This window comes from Gymnoscopelus braueri (genome assembly GCF_963280865.1).
Source record: "Gymnoscopelus braueri genome assembly, chromosome: 14".
Classification (NCBI taxonomy): domain Eukaryota; kingdom Metazoa; phylum Chordata; class Actinopteri; order Myctophiformes; family Myctophidae; genus Gymnoscopelus; species Gymnoscopelus braueri.
In genome coordinates, this window is record NC_137619.1 from 36092035 (window position 1) to 36112154 (window position 20120).

At 39.6% G+C, this 20120-nt stretch overlaps 1 protein-coding gene across 1 annotated transcript in view; it reads right to left on the minus strand.

Moving 5' to 3' along the window:
* dst (dystonin) overlaps positions 1-20120 on the minus strand; it is a 145473-nt gene that overhangs the window by 117131 nt on the left and 8222 nt on the right. The window contains exon 3 of the mRNA XM_080449297.1: positions 1217-1278. Within this exon, the coding sequence (XP_080305423.1) occupies positions 1217-1278 (62 nt within the window). The remainder of the gene's footprint in view (positions 1-1216; positions 1279-20120) is intronic.

Consider the following 20120-nt stretch of genomic DNA (forward strand, 5'->3'; position numbering starts at 1 on the left):
ATGCTATTGGGTCAGCCAAATATTTCTCACCACTATTACTCAGCACCTCTGTGTCCTAACGGACATGTCACATAGCCTGGTGCACGGTCTGTTGACCCAGACACTATGATAAGATGGGGTTTCAAGTGGCTTTCCTTTCTCTCTGCTGTGGTACTACTGATTGATTTGACGTTCTGAAATTGGGTGACCCACATATTAGACGTAAAAATTATAGTAACGCTTGTCAGTTAACGTGAATGTTAATTTAAGAATTTAGATTATCTCTGTTATCAGTTTTTAGTGCCCCTCCCCCAAACCAAACTTAAACCGTCTGCTAAAGCTGAAAAACATACAAACTCAACTCTCACTGCAAGAACAACTTTGTATTAATACATAACATTGCTTTTCTTTTCCTTGAATACATATTAAAATAACTATCAACGTTATTATTTTTAAACAACTTTAAACATAACATTTTTGAGAGGTTATTCAATATAACTTTATACTAACATGACTGTTTAAAAAAGGTTGAAATGCAGTGAGATTAACTAAAATGAGTTCAACCTTCTTGGAAGTTGTTTTTTTTAGAGGAAAAAAATATGCAATGTGGGATTCTATCACAGGATTACAGATTTACATGTTGCATGACTGAAATGAGCAGATGTACAACATCTGGTCTGGATTCATAATTTATCACTGATGTCTGTAACCCTCATTACACAGCTCATTTGAAAGAAAAGAGTGATTCATGCACGGACAAATGAAATGATACCGTACATGCAGGAACTTGTATCTGTAAAAGTGTTGCTCTAATTCCCTGGGCAGATGAATCGCTACAGTAAGTGATTTAAATTCCTACGTCAACCAAAAGCAACCTGTTCTTGGCAGAGTGTATGAGAGAATTAGCCCAAGTCGTGTTAAATGTGTTCTGTCTGTTCTGACAGCCTGTAGTAATATCTGTGATTGTTTACATGCTGGGCCTAAACCTGCAAACTGCTGTTATCATTGCCAACAGCTCTAAAATGGATTATTTATTTAAGATGAAAATGGTTCATTAGATCTTCATTTATTATTACCAACACAGAAACTATGCATTAAACCTGCACTGTGTACTGTCAAAACATAGTTACCATATCAACAAAGATTACATATAGGGTTTAAGACAAACAGAACATTATTATTTCCTATATAGTAAATCTAAACCCCATTTAGAGAAGTGTCATAAATAGGTTCTTACCTTCATTAGATGTTGGTTTATCCATTTTGTAAATGTCTTTTTCTGAACTCTGTCTCTTTCATCTGAGAAAATAAGAAGAGAAAGACGGTAATGAAGCACCATGGAGTGTTAATGAAAGAAGCATTTGGGTTAAATTACTATATTGTTGCTGTCGGGCAGAACCCCCATATTGCAACTGTTAATGTATTTTTTTCGTAAATGAATGTCCTACTTCATCATACAAGAGTGATGCACAAAAGTAGTGAAAATAGCAGATCTGCAAGCTCACAATGCATAGCAACGCGATGTGTTGTGAGCTTGTAGATCGGCTATTTTCACTACTTTAAACTGTTTTCAATTGATTTTGGGCATACAAGGTTTCCACCTGACAGCAACGATATGAAGTTGTCATCAGACCAGCACCTGAATGAATGAATCGCATTTCAGCTTTATAACTTTTTAACTGTCTTTCACAGGTTTAGCAAAAAAGTTCCTCATGTGTACTTCATCTAAGGAACAGATGACACAAGAGTTCACTGCAAATAGCACACACTGCAGCTCCTGTTTGGAGAAACTGTCATCCACTCAGACCTCCATAAAACATTTTATGTTTCCTAGAGTTATAGTGTCAGTGTGTGTCATTTAAAAGTAAAAGCATCTATAATTTTACTGAGTGCCAGTGATTGAAAAGATGGATAGTTATTTCCATGAGGTCAAGTTGGCAGGGCTCTTTACTGCATACTGCTGACCACAGTATTTTTGTGTTTCTCATGTCCATGACAACCAGACCGCCTGCTTCCGAGCAACCAGTGACGTGCATGAGCCTGGTATATGAATGGTTATATTATACCTTAGTATTACAGGAGGTACTTGCATCTCTCACATAAGTCGCTTTTGATAGATTAGCAGTAAAGCATTAGCAGTCCTGCCTTGTTATCTCAAAGCTATCGATCTCCTTTCTCCTGTTCCCAGGTGGGACAGAGAGAATGGCAAAGCAGGATTAAGTCCTGCTTCGCGAGGAGAATATCCTCAAGCACAAAGTCAATCCCATCCATAACAACATGCTCTCAATAACATGTTTAGCACCGTTGCTAATCTCAGCAGCAACTATAGCAGCATGGAACGAAATGAGCGTTTACTTAGACTTTGGAACCAGGAGACAAATACTACAACCGATAACCTCATTCCCTTTAACACAGAACAACAACTCCATTCCGGTTCTTTCAGAAACGCATGCTAGTAAAGAAGCACAACCATGACTTAGTTCTCTGTGCTGCTGAAAGTGAAATACTGACCCATGCAGCACATCAGAGTTACCAGGTGAGCCCTGTGCTCCATCTCGCTCTTAAGCAGGTGCCACATGTCCGTTACTCGCTCCTGAGGGCTCCTGAGAGGTGGAGAGGCTACCTCGTGGTCCAGGCAGAGAGATGACATGTGGATAAGCTACTGTACCGCACCGACTGAGGAGGCAGAAACTGACAGCCAGCCTGCCTGCCTGCCTCCCTCTACGACAACCGTGACTCCCTTTCTCCCGAACCACACAGAACGAGTCTTGTCAAGTTTTCCGTGGTTACTGAGTATTTTCATTTTCCTCACTGTTCAAAGTTTACCTCAGGGCACTGCAATTCTTCCCCCGGGCCAGAGAACGTTATAAAGCCGCCTCTGAATAGAAGCGACGTTCCGTCATAATATGTTTTATTAACATTTGTCTCTCTGGCAGAGGATAAGTCAGTGTGTTTAACCAGTAGGTTGGTCTTCAAGTATTTCCTCAAAAGCAAAAATGAATATCATTGTGATGTCCAAGCATTTGATTATGGAAATATCAATTACATCTTGATCAACTGAACATGTTCAGCCACAGACACATTCTCCAAGTGTTCAGATAATCATCTCTTCTATTGTGTAGCTGCCAATCCTGATCACAATGTTCAGCCGAGATTCTGGAGACACATTCATTCAGACAAATAAAATCAACACCACCAAAACAATAACAAACTTCATGATGCAACATGCCAAGCAGGTTTAGTGATGTCTTCACTCCAGGCTCTCATTCTTTTGTGGTCGTAGTTTGTTTTAGAGGTAACATTACTCTATAAATGTAACCACTTAAGCAAAACATGTATTTTGTTGTATGACTAATAGTGGTAATAGCTGGTAGTGGTTAAAATATCTACTATTTCTAATACATCTAAGCTAAAATCTTCACACAATTAAGCCTAATTCAGTTGAAGAGTGTGGGAACGTTACTTTTAAAATCATTTTCAATCATTAAGGTTCAACTTAGAGGCAACAATGTCTGTTTGCAGTGTTATCAGCAGATGTGCTATTGTGCATTTGAGATGCTGGTGCTGTAAAGTGCAATATGAGACCTGACCTTCAACCTCAGGACATTGCACTTAAAACATCCTTAAACCACCACTCACACTGACAGCGACATTCTTCCTGAACATACATGTCTTGATCATAAAACATACAACACACAGACATTTCCAGTATAATCAGGGCACCTCAAATGTCCTCTTATTATATTCTCTAAGGATTCTTCCATTTGAACAATCTAAAAATAGTGCATGTACTAAAACCTGCTGAGGATTGAAAACTAGGTTGGACAATTATATGATATAGTGCAGTGGTTCTCAACCTTTTCAGGCCGCGACCTCCCAAAATAATCAAATTTGAACTGGGGACCCCCCCAAAATAATAATATTTGAACTGGGGACCCCCCAAAATAATAATATTTGAACTGGGGACCCCCCAAAATAATAATATCTGAACTGGGGACACCCCAAAATGATAATATTTGAACTGGAGACCCCCCACCCTGACAAGCACTTGGAATTGCAGGAGTTCAGGCAATACATTTGGTTTGACTCTTTTCCACAGATAAATATTGTGATCATTGCAGATTTGTAGATCGTCTATTTTGAAAATGTTTGGCTCTTTCTTATACTATTTGACAATTTGGCCAACGTTTGTTGGCCAACGACCAGTTTTAGTTTGTTGGTTAATTTTGATGCAGTAATGGTCTTTTTCAAAGGTATTAAAAAGGTCTTAAAAGTTCTTAAATTGTCACTTCACTGTCATCTGGGGACCCCCAGAAAATCATGCAGGGACCCCCCTGGGGGTCCCGACCCACAGGTTGAGAACCACTGATATAGTATAATAGCAATTAGCTAGAGCACACCGTAAGGATTCCATGCAATAGACAACTTTTACTATCTCAGTTTTAGCTTAGAGGGCAATGCACCAAGTCAAATGTCTTGTACTGTAAGTACAGTATAGCAATAAACTGATTCTGAACTGAATTGGATGTATTAACCACTTAAAGCTACGATCCAGTCCTTTAACTTCTTTGACTGCCCGAGTATTTTCATAAAGTACTCCCCCAGTGCCAGCGATTTGTGTTTTTTTGTTGTTGTTATTTTGTAATTTTTCATTCAAATCGTTTCTCTGGCTGCGGTTTTAAACACACACGACAGATCGGCCAGCAGAGAGCAGCAGATCAACACCTTGATCACTCGCTCACTCGCTCGACCCCCCCTCAAACAGGCTCAGACAGTCCAAGCGTCATAACCGGATGTGACGTTTCAGATCGTTGGAATACACGGAATGGATCGTTGGAATATGGCTGTATGTTTTTTATACCGTGTGAAAAAACGTGTTTTTCCCTATTCTCGCCTAAAATAACACGTTCAAGCTTCTAGAGAACCGGAAACGGAATCTGCGTCATGAATCCGGATCCGGGTGAGTGTGAAGTGAACAGAAAGAGAATCTGATGGAGAAAAATAAACAGAGCAGCGAGATCACAGATTAAACAATGAAAAAGTTAAACGCGCGTCTAGCGCGTCGACGGCCAACTGGACAAACTAGCAATTGACTCGATAACGCATCGACGGCATTCAAAGAGTTGTCATACACACAAACAAATGATGTGGTTCTTCAGCAGGTCTTCAGCTAGTCTTTGGGATGGTTGAGGTGCTGCCGTACAAAGAGCCTGTTCAGCTCTCTACTGGTTCTTCAGTTTAGTTTAGACACCTCGAATGGTTCTATATACATATAGCACCATTTGACAAATCTTTAAGAAAAGAAGTTCCCCTATGATTACAAGACAAAGAACCACTTTTAGTGCTATCTAGCACCATTTGTGTGTGTACCAAACCAGGATCCACAAAAAAAAGCTACGGATTGCAGTTCAATGCCCTATTCAAACAATTTCCAAAATAGCTGATCATAACGTGACGCGTTACACTGCAACGTGATCAGCTTACACAGCTTGTAGATCAGCTGTTTTTGAATTATTTCTTTATGTTGTTTTGTTTTGTAAAAGTTCTTGCATAATGATAATAGCCAAAATAGGGATGCCAGGGTGGTTAAAGTGGTTAATGAGTATGATGCAATAGTAGACTCAGCCACAGTAATGCGGTCTCGCTCTGTCAATGCATCTATCCATCCCTGAGACACCACACCCATCTCCTCTGAATCACAGCACTACACGTCAGTCTGCACTAATAGAAACACTCACCCATTTCAGCTTGCATGGATCAAAGCAAAATAAAATCACGAGACTGAAAATGTTTGTATGGCCAAGTCCTAATGTGCGATTTGTGAAACCGTTTGAAAGGAGCCCCCCCCCCCCCCCCCACACCCACACTAGCGCCGTTTCCTAAACAATTAACACAATATGCAACATTATGATGTTCTAGTAATATTGTTCCTGCTATTCTACATACTGGCAACCAGGATGAATAAATCAAATATTGAGGCTTTTTAACCTTTTCTTTTATATGAAATATCCGAGACTATTAAGATTTTATGGGAGATGCTTCTGAACATATTGCTAGTTTGACCACTTCAAATGCTCTAATCTTAAAATAATCACAGAAAATAGCCGAACTACAAGCATTGAGAGCTGGTACATCGGCTATGCTGTGCAGCATGCTTCCATAGACATGCTGGCTTCTATGGAATCCAAATGACTGAAATCAGTCTTGGCGACTGAGAACTTTAATCCGTGAGCTAGTTGTAATGCCCACATCCAGGGTTCTTTACTGCATAATACATAAGTCTGCCCTGAGGCACTTGTTAGAATATAGATTGGCTGTCGTTACTCCACAATGGGGTGTGCTCTGAAATTTTACACCATCTGGCAACCTTTTTTAACAGAGTATTTTAATTTTTTACTTAATTTAATGACACATATTCTACTGTGTATACTTAACTTCTTTGACTTGTTTTTATCCTTGTTTTACATTTTCTTTCAACTTTCATTGCAAATGTGTCTTATTCGTTCGTATAGTCTTTTTTTTTGTTAATGCTACAACAACATAACAGGGTTGTGCCTCTTTCGGAGTGGGAACTTTGGGGGGTGGGAGAGGTTAGGTAACATGCACTGTTTTTGTATGCTTTTGTCTTATTGACCTGTATGTGAATTGGAAAATACCAATAAAGAAACCTTGAACGAAAAAAATAAGAATATAGATTGTCTGAAGGAGCATTCCTGGAAACACCCCAGGTCAATGCAAAGGACAGCCTCTATCATCGACCACTGATCAGCACTTAACTCACTGAGGCTGAATGAGATAGGACACTGCTGATAATGTTAACAATCTCAGATCAACATCTCTCAATGTTAGATGATGTGAAAAGTGCTTTTTTTTTCATGATTATTTTATAGTTATTTCAAACTTGGGCACAATTTCTAGAACAGGAGTTCTCAAACTTTTTCATGCCAAGGACCCCCAAATTGATACAAAAGGTCTTGTGCCAGGGACCCCCAGAAGAGAAGATTTATGTAAAAACAAACTAAAAAAAGATTCCAAACATATACGATATTCTTTCAAATATTTTCAAAAATAGCAGATGTGCAAGCTCACAGCACGACACGAAGTGACGCGCTATGAGCTTGTAGATCTGCTATTTTTTAATAGCCAACATATAAATAGATAAAGTGGTTATTGTGACGCTATATTCATTAATTTTGCTGAGGACCCCCTGGTACCCCCCCCCCCCCTCACCAAGGACCCCTGGGGGTCCCTGAACCCAAATTTGAAAACCAATGTTCTAGAACACAATTCTAGTAACCATAAAGGTACATTTTTACAGTCTCAGTTAAATCAAGACTAAGGATTTATTGATTGATTGATTGATTGATTGATTGTGCAGTTAAAGAAGAGAAATTAACTCAAGCTGCAACTGCATTCAAATGGTGAGATACCTTGACTACATTTCCCCACAAATTAAGGTGATCTTAAGAGTATGGTGCCCCCTTGAGGAGGTTGCAAGAAGTTGGCAATAACCAGCTATGTTTGCATTAGACATGGAATATTTACATGATACTAAAATATATGAACTGTAAAAACGTTAATTAAACAACATTTTTGAGAGTTATTACACTAAAGTGGTAGTAAGCTTGTGAACATCCGTTCCTAACACTTTACAGAACACTTAGCAGCCATATAACAATAAAATGATGTCATATCAAATATGACTATCAGCTGATATGATAGTGCCCAACACCTCACTGTAATCACTTTTGCTCATCACATTACAACCAATACATGATAACACTTGGACTTTCATGCCCTTTGGTCACATGACTTCTGATCAGATCCTCTTGCCTTGTTACATAAATTTAACCTTGTTCTCACACATACTGTATATATGTCACACATACACAGTATGACACACACATTACTCTGGTTACAGCAGTCCAACTTGATTGATTCTGCTCTCTCAAAGACAATGTTCCAAAATACAACAACTATGGCAACAATACAGCCATCTTTAAATTAATACCTTCATTGTAATAGTCTATGATGTAGAAAATACACAAACAGATAGTTCTGGTGTTGTGCCCAAAATACACCTCTTTAAAATTAGGTTCATAACAGTGGGTAACACTCTATGTAATGCATTATACTTTAGATACTTTCATAATGCATTATAACCCATGCATAATGCATCATATTGCCTTGCAACAATATAAGCCTTCATAATGCCTCATGTCTTAAGGCATTATAAGTTTGGCTATAATATCTCATGAGTGTACCACAATTGTTCATAATCGCTACTCATTTTGCATGAAATCCTACACATCCATGGATTATGACAGATGTACGCACACACACACACACACACACACACACACACACACACACACACACACACACACACACACACACACACACACACACACACACACACACACACACACACACACACACACACACACACACACACACACACACACACACACACACACACACACACAGCAAAATAGCTGACTTTGACAATAAATGTGTTCATGTGTAGGCTAATATAAGAGCCTAACCCCAACATGTATAAATGTTCTTATGAGTCATGAGGGAAGTGTATAATTGTATAGTATCTTGTATGCACAAAATTATAATACTCTCTAAACTGAGAGTTAATTAGTTTTTACCGTCATGACTCATGGGGCAAGTTACCAATGTTACCCATAGGTCACTTTTGAGATCATGAGCAGCAGGGGAGCAGCCAAGAAGCTTGGATTCTTGAACTTCTACTACAGTATATACACGTATATATTTTTTTTAAATAATTTCTCAGATTATCAGCTCTACCGCAAACACAAAATCATGTTCTGTAAGTGAAGAATAACGTGTTGTTTCCAACACGATGTAGCTTAAATAAAGACATGAAGGCGAGTGAAATAACACACAATAATTAACTAAATTCTTCCTATTATCCTTTGCAAGTGGAAAACTCACAGGCAACACATTAGGTTGTTAGCTCAATTAATTGTAGGCAATGCCAAAAACCAAAACCAATCCAAAATGTTTTAATGCGATTTAAGTTATGACCTTTGCTGTCTTCTTGCAGATACAATTACATGGAAAGACATATGATCCTGTATTGTAATCGCATCCACACCACGGCCTCCATGCCAAACTTCAAATAATACCCCGGGCCACACAGTATTACACGAGACAAGAGATACATACAGAGCAAGTCTGATCAAACAAATATTGGTGGAGCAACCTCCCTCAATATAATTACTGGAAAAGGGGGCGTTGGAACCAGACCTCAGAGAGTCTGAAATATTACTGCTAAAGGAGAGAGATCATATTATCCCTACGCTTTTTATCCCTATACAGTAGATGTGTATACATACAGTACATAACAGAAAAACGTTCTACATCTAGACACGAGGGACAAACCTCTCTTCATGAAGTCACTAACTAGTAAATCCTTTGTCTCTGATAGTGTAACTGAGACCAGTGTTAATGTGCAGGGGTATTTTGTGGTGGACATTAATGAATTTTCTGGTTCCTGATAGTACCACAATTAGTAAATGTTACTAAGGGTGGGTTTGCTTAATTTTTGCTTATAATTTTCTTTTCTTGAACCTTTGTGTTGTTTTTAAGTTGTTTATGTATTTGTATCTTGTTTTAGTTTTGTTTTTATTCATGATGCATCTACAGTATGTGTACTGCCATAATTGTATTGCTGATATGATAAATAAAAATAAATGTTACAAATATAAATTTAAATGGTTGAATTTGGGGCCTTGCTTCTCCTGTTTCTTGCTTTGGGTTTGAGCTATTAAAAATACTGGTTGAAAAGTCACAAAAAATGTAATGCTCTGACCTCGGTTTTAGGGTGAATTTTAGTTGTTAGTTTAAGCAATCAGATGGTGTTTTCTTAGACGAAGCAAAGGTCCACTCAGGGTTACTTGATTGGCTTTTAAAAGTGTAACCATACAAGCAGTAAAATCCTGAGTCATTTAACTCTGAGAGTGTACAACTAGACCCTTTCGGGTCCATTTTCACACTCTCAGAGTTAAATTATCACTAATGGTTTTGCAGTGCAGCGCTTGACCTCTGACATTAATGGGTAGATGTTTGCAGGATCACATAAACTCATTAACTTCTTCTCAGGTTTCTCTTGATGTTCTTCACGTTTACAACCCACATCACAAAAAAACTAATTAGACAAAGAAAGACTTCTATGCACCTGGGTACAGTGTAACTTTACACTTTGATAAGCAGTTGAATAGGCAGTTATTAAGGGCTTATTGACCATGCAGTATTATACAAAACATGCTGCAGAGAGACCTGTGTGACTGCATACTTAGTTATTTCCCTTACAGCAGAAAAGCAAAGAAACTGTATGTCAGTACTCCTGTGTCACTGTAGCTTAATTACATTGTTTTACATGTTTGGGGACGTGGAAGTGGTGCTCGTCTTCCCTTCATAGCCAGAGCTGGTCAAGTGTCCAGCACAGTGTTACAGCAGACAGCTACAGTGTAGTCGAGACACTAATTTGAAGACCTCAGTGTAACACAAGGGTATGGCTGGCTATTAATAGCTATAAACCCTAAACCACACTCTCCCTGCAACTGCCCGCCACATAATATCTGTGCCACTTCAGTGCCATCGTCCATTTCGGTACCATTTTGCAGCAATTTTGCTGACCAACATTAATGGAAATGAAAGGACTGTGGCGCAGTTGAATGTATTTTAGTTTGTAATGGCTTCTTAGGAGTCTGGTTCATGGCCTTCCCCTCTTTATTTTCTGAATCTGACTTGACATGGTGCCAGGGAAAGCTTGCTGCAGGCCCACACCCCATGGAGGTAATTATTTAAATGCAGTCAAACGGCAGGCAGACATGTAAGAGGTTACACTGGTTCTGCTAAAAAATAACCTTCACTGCTCATAAGCCTGATTAAGACTCCGTCTAGATATCGTCTGTTTTCGGCGCGGGACACCGGTGTGCGACAGTAAAAAGTATAAATCGGGAACAGGGAACAATATAAGCCACTAAAGTGTGGTCTCTCATCCCACCACCCTCTCACCAGCTGGGTTAAGTGGGTGAACGGTTAAATGTCACAGGGTGCTTTCCCATATGCCAGTGTATGCCAGAGGAAGTTAGTGACACCCTTTGGCATTCAGCTGTATCAGAATGCCTAAAATATCCTAACAAACAAAACAGTGGAGAGACATAAATACTGTAAATAAACACATAAAAGTCCTTGCAATCAATCAATCCTCTTGGCCTCACATCAGAGAGGAGTCAAAACACACATAAATACTGTACGTTCAGGTCAATCACATGGTCTCGTGACACAAGCTTGTTACTGAAAATAGCTCTACTCCCACTTCTAAACCGATGAGTCAAAACCAGCTCAGAAGGTAAAGTCTGTGCATTGACATGTTTTTTTCACCATTACAAGCCCAACGTGTTGGGCAATGTTTGAAGACGTGGGTCATATGTCATTCACCATTGCTCAGCATTTGTTCAACTACTGCAATATTTGTTCGACATTATCCTTGTACCTTCTGCCCTTAATACCTGCAAACATAACCACAATGCTTTAGAGTACCATGCTTAAAGTGACAATGAACTTTGGTAGGTCCTTGGGTTGTGTAGCTAGTAGCTACCTGGTCATAATAAAAGTCCAAACATTGTCAATCATCTTTATCCTTTTTATACTTCTCTGGAACAGGTAGTGATTCCATTCAGTCTCACTGAAGGGCAAAGAAACATCTCTAACTCCTGTGAACCAACAAAACTCTGATGTACTGTACACAATACAATCCTGACCAACTTATGTCTTGAATGTTCTTATTTTATTCCTTTTATTATGCTTTTAAAAGCCCTTTATGTCTTTATGCAAGGCACTTTGAATTGCCTTTATGTATGCAACATGCAATACAATTAAATATGCCCTGCCTTGCCTAGGACTTAAATAATACTTTTTATTGAATCTTCATAATGTAAAACAAAGCAGATTCTGCCACTGTATAAAAAGTGTCCTGGAACATTTTGCCTATTCCATCTAAGGGCGCGCCCCCACCAAGAGTTGGCTGGCTGCTGTTTGCAGAATCTGCCAATGCATTGTCAATGCAAATGCGTTGATTCACGCAAGAGCAGATTTTTCCGCCTCTCACGCAGACCTTGCGTTTATCTGCTCTCCGCGACTAAGCATAAAACTGCTGGAGGCAGGGGCTGATTTTCTCCCTCTGTCCAATCGGGTGAGTCGAAGGCGGACTGTCTCAAGACTCAGGAAGCAACATGGTGCTCAAGGCAGCAGGCACAGGCGGTGCGGGGCTACGGGGAGGCTCCTGAAAGTGAGTGACAGGCGCGACACTCCCGTTTTTTAGAATCCGCTGGCTGCAAAAAACTGTGGCCGCGCACAACCTGCGTTTATCAGCGGCCAGCCAACTCTTGGTGGGGGCGCGCCCTAACAGCCTTCATTGGTGATCTATACATTTTTGTTGTGCAAGAAAAAGTCTGTCAAGGATAATATAACAAGAATACAGCCATTTCACTTTTCCTAAATTACATACCAGGACATGTTTTATATTGCCCAAATCTGCTTTGTTTGTGTTCCCTGCTAACAAAAAAATTATTTTGAGTCCCACTTCACCATACAATGAGAATGAATGGAATGAATCCTCCCAATTTCAATGGAGTACAGAAGCAACACATAAAGATGATACAAAATATGGACTCAGTCTAAGATCATTGCCAGGTAGCTATACAATTCAAGGTTCTACCAACCTTATGAAGGCACACTGGTACGCCAACATAGACTAGACAGCATCCTACCGGAATGAATGATTCAGCCCAAAACATATAGCATGTGTTTAATAGCCCCACTGTGCGCGGTAAACAAGAGATCCAGAAAGTGGGAGACAGCGAGGGTGCATTGCTGTCATTCCTTACCAATGACAATAACTGTCACCGTCTTCTCCTCGGGGGGCAGGGCAGTCTGAGATATGTGTTGGGGAGCTGCCCAGTCGTTGAAACAGGTTACCATTCTTCTCAAGCCTTCAAAGAGCCGTAAGCCTAATTTATACATTTCGTAAAGAACAGATTTCCAACTGGGAAAAAAACGTGTTGCGGCGCAACACGGTCATGCGACAAACCATGCAGTAAATTACAGTAACTATGCATTAGATTAGAACAGGCCCAAAGCACAGTACTGTTAAATGACAAAGAAGCCCACAGTGTCTTTGAATCGGCACACAGATCCCGTCTACAGTTTCTTTTCCCACTAAACGCTACTGATTAATAAGTAGTGTGGGTGGGTGTGGATCTGTGCACAATTGTCGGCATTCTCCTACTGTCAACAGCCTGAAGCTCCAGCTAAACTGAACTGTCAGAATAGGTCATGGTTTAACCAAGGGTATGCCGTCAAATGAATTATGCAACTGCATTTGGTCAAATTGAGCAGAGAAATCCTGCCTGCGGCAGTAGATCAGTCCGGTAGGGGCTTGGCTTGGGAAACGGCGGAGGGTGACCGACCGATTCAAGTCCAGTATATGGACCACACAGTATGAAGAGTGGACTGGTAGCTGGAGAGATGCCAGTTCACCTTCTGGGCACTGAACTTTGGTGCCCTTGAGCAACTACTAGGCATCGAATCCCTGACTAACTTTCACCGTTACGGGACAGCCCGTCACTCCAACATCTCTACACATTGCATGACCTACTCTATAGGCCCTCTGTGTGTATGTCTATATTTACTATGAGTGTGTGTAAAACAGTAAAGGTAATCTTAAAACAGCATTTAAAGGGAATTTTTCTATCGATTAGTCACCCCATGCAGACTTGAATTCATGGATATTTTTTTGTTTTTGTCGCATTACTAAGCCAATAATTTGATGACCAGCGGACCAGTAGGCAGCGGTTCCGGTAGGAGACACAAAGGAGACTCTTTTGTGTCTCCTACCGGAACCGCTGCCGGTCATCCAAAGTCATTTTAATTGGGGGTGAACTATCCATTTAACACTGCACAGTGAACCTAAGGATCAAATTCAAATACCTCATGTAGTATACAGTAGTAATTATACCTGTATAGTATTATAAACTACTTTGGTGATATCCAAAAAACTTAAAATTTGAGTTCTTAATTGCATGGTTAGGTGACTAATTTGTATTATTATTATCTCATACATCATTAATGTGTTTTTTCATCATGGCAGGAGAAATACAGCACCCCATTACCGACTGCCTGATTCATCCATCAGCAAACATAAATCAAGACAACACATGGTCCCACATGGGGGTGGGGGGGGTGGGTTGCCACTGTGTGGAGGGGGCACAATATCACGGAAATATCATGATATTGATATAACATAATTTTGTAAATCGGCCAAAGCCTAATTATAAGTAACAATACTGAGATCAGTTTCAAGTTTCAAGGTCCTTGATGATAAACAAATAAAAGATGAAACTGAGACTGGCCTTGAAGTATGAGTTACAGCTCACGCTCGCGCACACACAGACACACACACACACGCTCGCGCGCGTGCGCGCGCATTGCCCTCCAAGGGTGCAGTGCAGTCAACAGCTGTCATGGACATATTCAAGACAGCGCATATGTGTATGTGTATGCGTATGCGTGTATGCAAGCTTGAGGCAGTTGAAATTAGAGTTCTCAAATTCTGCCCTACCGACCCGACATTTTCGGGCCGTGCAGGGCCTAAAATCAATGCTAATTAGTTTGTCGCCGTCCGACCTTCCTAGCACGTGTTATTAACACATTGCATGCCAGTCGCGTAGATCTACGCGAACCGCCGATTCCCATTGAAATTGCCCCAGGTGCACTTTCCGAATTTTTTTGATCCATTTCCGTTTCCGGTTTCCGGTCGGAAACAGAATTATTCGGGTTCCGGTTTTTTCGATCGTATCCGCTTCCTGTCTGGGATCCTGTTTAAAACTCGATTTTCTCGGTTGTTGTTTTTCTCCTCGCTGATCACTGTTTAGCGTTGATCGGCTGTATCTTCAAGATGGCGGCTCGCATTTGGAAACATTTCGCTGGCCGTTTCTCACAGATCCGCTGTGTGTTTAGAACCAAATGAACGCGCACTTTTAACTTATTTAGCGAGGTCTGTGGCGACATGAAAAAAACAACAATAAAACGCTGGCACTGGTGAGTACATTATGAGATTAAACTCTGGCATGGAATGTGTTAAAGACAAACGAGCGACAATGGCGAAAAGTCAATCAAAAATCGGTGAAAGTGGCCGTTTTCAAGATGTTTTGGCCATTATCTCTGGAACCGAAGGTCCAATCTGCTCAGTTCAAAGCGTGTTGGATGTGTGACTTTGAGGACATTAAGCACACAATGACACCTTTTAGGGTTTTTCGGGCCTAAAAGTATGGTGATTGTTCGGGCCGGACTCTAGAGAACTCTAGTTGAATCACTCACAATCACTCACTCTCTCACTGCTGATGCATCATCATGCGATAATTTTCAAGTAAAACAGCTTTGTCAAGGTTATGTCATATTAATTTACTCGCCACAGAATCGTCAGAATTCTACAGAATGTAGAAAAATGTTCATACATTTTCAAACATTTTTTAAAAATATCAGAAATAGCAGATCTACAAGCTTACAATCCGACTTTGTGACGGGTTGTAAATTTGTACTGAAGATCAGCTATTTCCACAAAAATAACATTTGTGAAAGTATTATATTAAAATGTGTAATTTCTTTGTCATATCTGCCCTGTGCAATTTGTGATTATGAAGCCTAAAAAACAAACAGAAATTAAAGTTGTATTCATATGTCCCTATGTTCAATGCCAAAAACACAATTAAATCGTTATGTCGCAATTATTTTGTGACAATTAATCGTCAACTTAAATGTGTAATCGTAACAGCCCTACCCATAGTCACCAACAACGCTCTCTATTTATTCACCTAAAGAAATTCTTATTTCTTATTAGGAAATGCTAATATCTATGTGCTGTGTGTAACATTTAACGTAACAAATCAGATGATTGCAACATGTGCCATTCAAGATAAATCCTCTCTGATGAAGTCACCAAGCACGAGTCACTAATAATTAATCTATTAATGATGATTTCCAGGTACAGTATGCTACCCTGCACTGTGGACTAGTCTATAAATGTGTCACTTGGAACATTGTGTTGTTATAAAGACTTACAATATGGCAACTAGATAGGGCAGCCAACTCTTAAACACCAATAATGTTAGGCCTTTGCCTTTTCTATGTGGATGATGACTCACTTGCTGAATACATCACTTTCAGTTTCAGTTATACACTATTATCACACACTGGGCAGTGCACTAATATAAACACTGTTTTGAAAATGACTGCATTCCATATGATGTGATGCAGGCACAGTAAAGGGGATTTGTTTGCTTGCTGTGATTGCCTTCAGTTCTCATTTGCTAGCCTCCTGAGATGCTGAGGAGAGATTAAATCCATTTCCTACCGCTGCAATGGGAGTATTTCCCAGCATCCTTCTGTACAGAAAGGGTGGTGCCCGGCTGGAGAGAGGCTAAGCATAGAGAGCATTTACCCAGGGGGAGGAGGGGGGAGAGGAGACACATAATATGATCTCATGCAAGCAGGGATATAACCCTGTATGTAAGCAGAGTTCCAGACATGCTAGTCTGCCCATCGCCATAACAACACATAAATAAAAACATTTGGCCATGCAGTGATCAGGCACCTCGCACAAGTGAACAGCCACTGTACTGTAACAGCATGATAATAAAATACATGGATGACCAAAGCATGTTAAAAAAGACATACAAATTAATTAGTTTTGAAAATAGCATAGTGGATAATGTCATTATAGAACATTAAGCCAGAGATTTGCTAGTGATGGGAGACTAGACTTCGGTTCTAGATTCTGTTCACTTTAAATGTCTGATCCTGTAGCACAAATGACCAATCACATTTTATGTTTAATTACAAACCACTATATAATGATCTGAGCTGATTTCAACCGTACACATACATACTCCATAGAGTTACAAAGCAAAACAGATACATTTCATCCAAAGCCTACATCATCATGAAATCACACTCCACACAGAGGGAGCTATGGATGTAGGTTCCAAGTGCTGTTAGCCTACATTTCACAGTGCTATCATAGAACACCAAGCAGACACATTAGAGTTGGGAACGGCTCCAACAAGATAGCCTACTAATGCACTGAAATAGCCATTAGAGTTTAGTGATTTTCAGGGCAGCAGCTTTAAATTGGCTCTTGAGAAACAGTTTACAGCCAAAAGCTTACGCTACCGAATTCTAAATCATATTTACTTAGTTAACTACATTGTATTTGCTAAACTAAGTTAAAAAAACCCACATACAGTTTAGATCACGTGCCTGATGGGAACCTGGTGTGATCTGGTGGTTTAGGGCTGGGTCAGGCACTATAATTCCCTTGGTGGTTTGAAACGACTGGTGTTGCCATGCCAGCCCAAGCATCCCTATTCTGGGGCTAACATTTGGTGAAAATGGCTGAATCTAGTGAAGATATTTAGTGTAGAGCAAAAACAGGAGGGCGCTTAGTATAGAGCCCTTGGAAATCTGGTATAGGGTTTAAGTGGTTATGGGGCAAAAAGTGGCCCATCTTAAAAATATATATTTAAAAGTATTATTAGTGCCAGAATTGAGGGGTGGGGGGTGTATATGCCTGCATTATATATTCACTGAAAGAGTGGCAGGCAGTACAGTACATATTGTAAACAACAGCAAATTATTTTAGGTGAAATTTAAAAACATTGTACTATAATAAAAAAAGCTTTAAAAAAAATAAAATTAATTAAAAACATTATAAGCTAAAACCTCCAGGGTGCATTAATGTGCTCAACAGGCAATCCACAGTAATCTTGTTTGCAAGTGGGAATTTTGGCCTAGTCAAGGCACTAGGGGAAAGGCCATGGGGTACTCTGTCATGTTTGTTATTATATCTGTTGCTATTTTTAACAGATACAGGATAGGTGGGCACTAGGGACATCTGGGCACTTCGATGTAAAATTGGCTATTTTGTCCAAAATGTTAAAAAATATATATTTGTATACAGGATGTGAACATGCACGGTACATTATCAGACTTAATTTTTTCCTTCAACTTCTTGTTATGCCCCAAAATGACTGGATCTACAGGTTTTGCAGCAATTTGCAGCAATTGTAGAAATATTAGACTTTAATTGTCGAATGTTTAAGCATGTTCTAATCATGTATACTTAACTTTACTTAAAAGCATTTTCCAATTATTATTTTTTCAACACAATCAGAACGGGCTATTCCCTTATGAAGGTGCACAGCAAATTCCATGACAATTTAGCCAACAGTTTTTGAGATACATTAAATTGATGGGCATACAAACCGACAGACATAACGATCACTGATTCTCAATAACATGCTGATAGTTTCATGTTGAGAGTATTATTATTTGTTTAAATGGAGAGCTAGAGTATTAAGTTATTTCCAAATGGAGCTATTGAAGTTAAAAGCTGCATGTGAAATTATTGATGTATGTGTAAATGATGCACCAGCTTCATAGATAATTGGCCACTTGATATGTTAATATGACTGATGATGTCTTTGGCTTCTAGGGGATGAGTCGTATAGAAGGTCTGTGTCTGTGTGTGTGTCCACAGCCAGTTTTTTTTTGTGTGTACGCTGCCAGTAGGCCAAGGAAGCAAACCTTTTCCCTATTATGATTTATTTTATTATTATTTTTGGTTAATATTTTTCACATTTTGTGAACCATTTGGGCAAGACTGAGACCATCAGTATGATTTTCATATTAACATTAACATGATGTCAGTCTTGTCAGAGATCCACAGGAAAGCCACATCGTAAAAGACCTTGTCTTGTTTATGTTTTTGATTGTCTGCAATGATTCAGATATAACATTTATGAATACAGCAGTAAACATTTATTTTATCTAGTCTTTAAACCCTGCCCCACTCTCCTTAAAAAGTGCTATTGTATATGGTAATGTTTCATGGATAGGGACTTTACCCTCATGACATCATTTTAAAATCAAATAGAGCTTAGATTCTCTCATGGCTGATCGAGGATGCACAGCTTCGCTAACAGACAAGGAATTAATTTTTTAAGGAAGGGAAGCCAACGTCATTTTCTCTGCAGACTCACACCGGAAGTTCGGTGAAATAACATGGGAGCCTATGAGAGCTGAACGAACACTATTTCTGAACGATTGAGACCTTTATAAAATACTCGGCTCGAGAAAATAAAAGAAGGCCATTGTTTTCTGCTGTGTTGCTTTTTGATGTGTACACTGTATAATTTTTAGAGGTATCTAAAGAGCACAAAGTATGTTTCTGAACGGCCAAAGTATTGCAAACGATACCTGCCGCTGTTTAGATGCCTCAATAAAATTATGTACTGTGTGTGCACATCGAAAAGCAAGTGATTAGAAAACAACCTGTGCTATGTCTTCGTTCATAAATAATATTTGTTCATGAGCTGTTCATATAACTAAGTTGCAGTAGGTTGCTAAAGTGAGTCAGCCTTAATATAATCTCTCAAACGGATTCAGAGCTCCGCAGCTGAATCTGTCGGCAACTCCCGTTACAACTGTAAAAACAGTATATCTCATAGAAAAGACAAAACAAAAACATCATGTAACCACCGTCCACTTGGATGATAGCACACGAACAATATCTGGGACTTAGATGCAGCTCACATACACAGAGTGAAATAAATCTTCTGTGTTCATTTATCCATTTGTAACTCAGATGGTGAACATTACAATACATGATCAGAGTTAAACTAAACGCTGAGGATTTTATGGTGTTGACACAAAGTGTCTTTTGTACAGTAACAGACAAGCTCCATAGAGAGAGTGTGCTGTGTGTGTGTGTGTGTGTGTGTGTGGGCCACTGGGCCATTCGAATGTGATGAGTGGGCTGTCGACATACAGCCGAGGGGTAGGGCTGGGCACAGCCCAGGAGCATGGACAAAGACAGTGACTGTGCACAAAACACAATGCTGTCTGCTAGCAGCTCCTCATTGCTTTTGATAATTAAGTATGTAAAGGTCAGTTTTGACTATTTAGTATGCCTTTCTTCCGGCATTCCCAGATACAATATTACTCGCAGTGGCAGGCGTTTTATACACACAGACCATCATGATTTG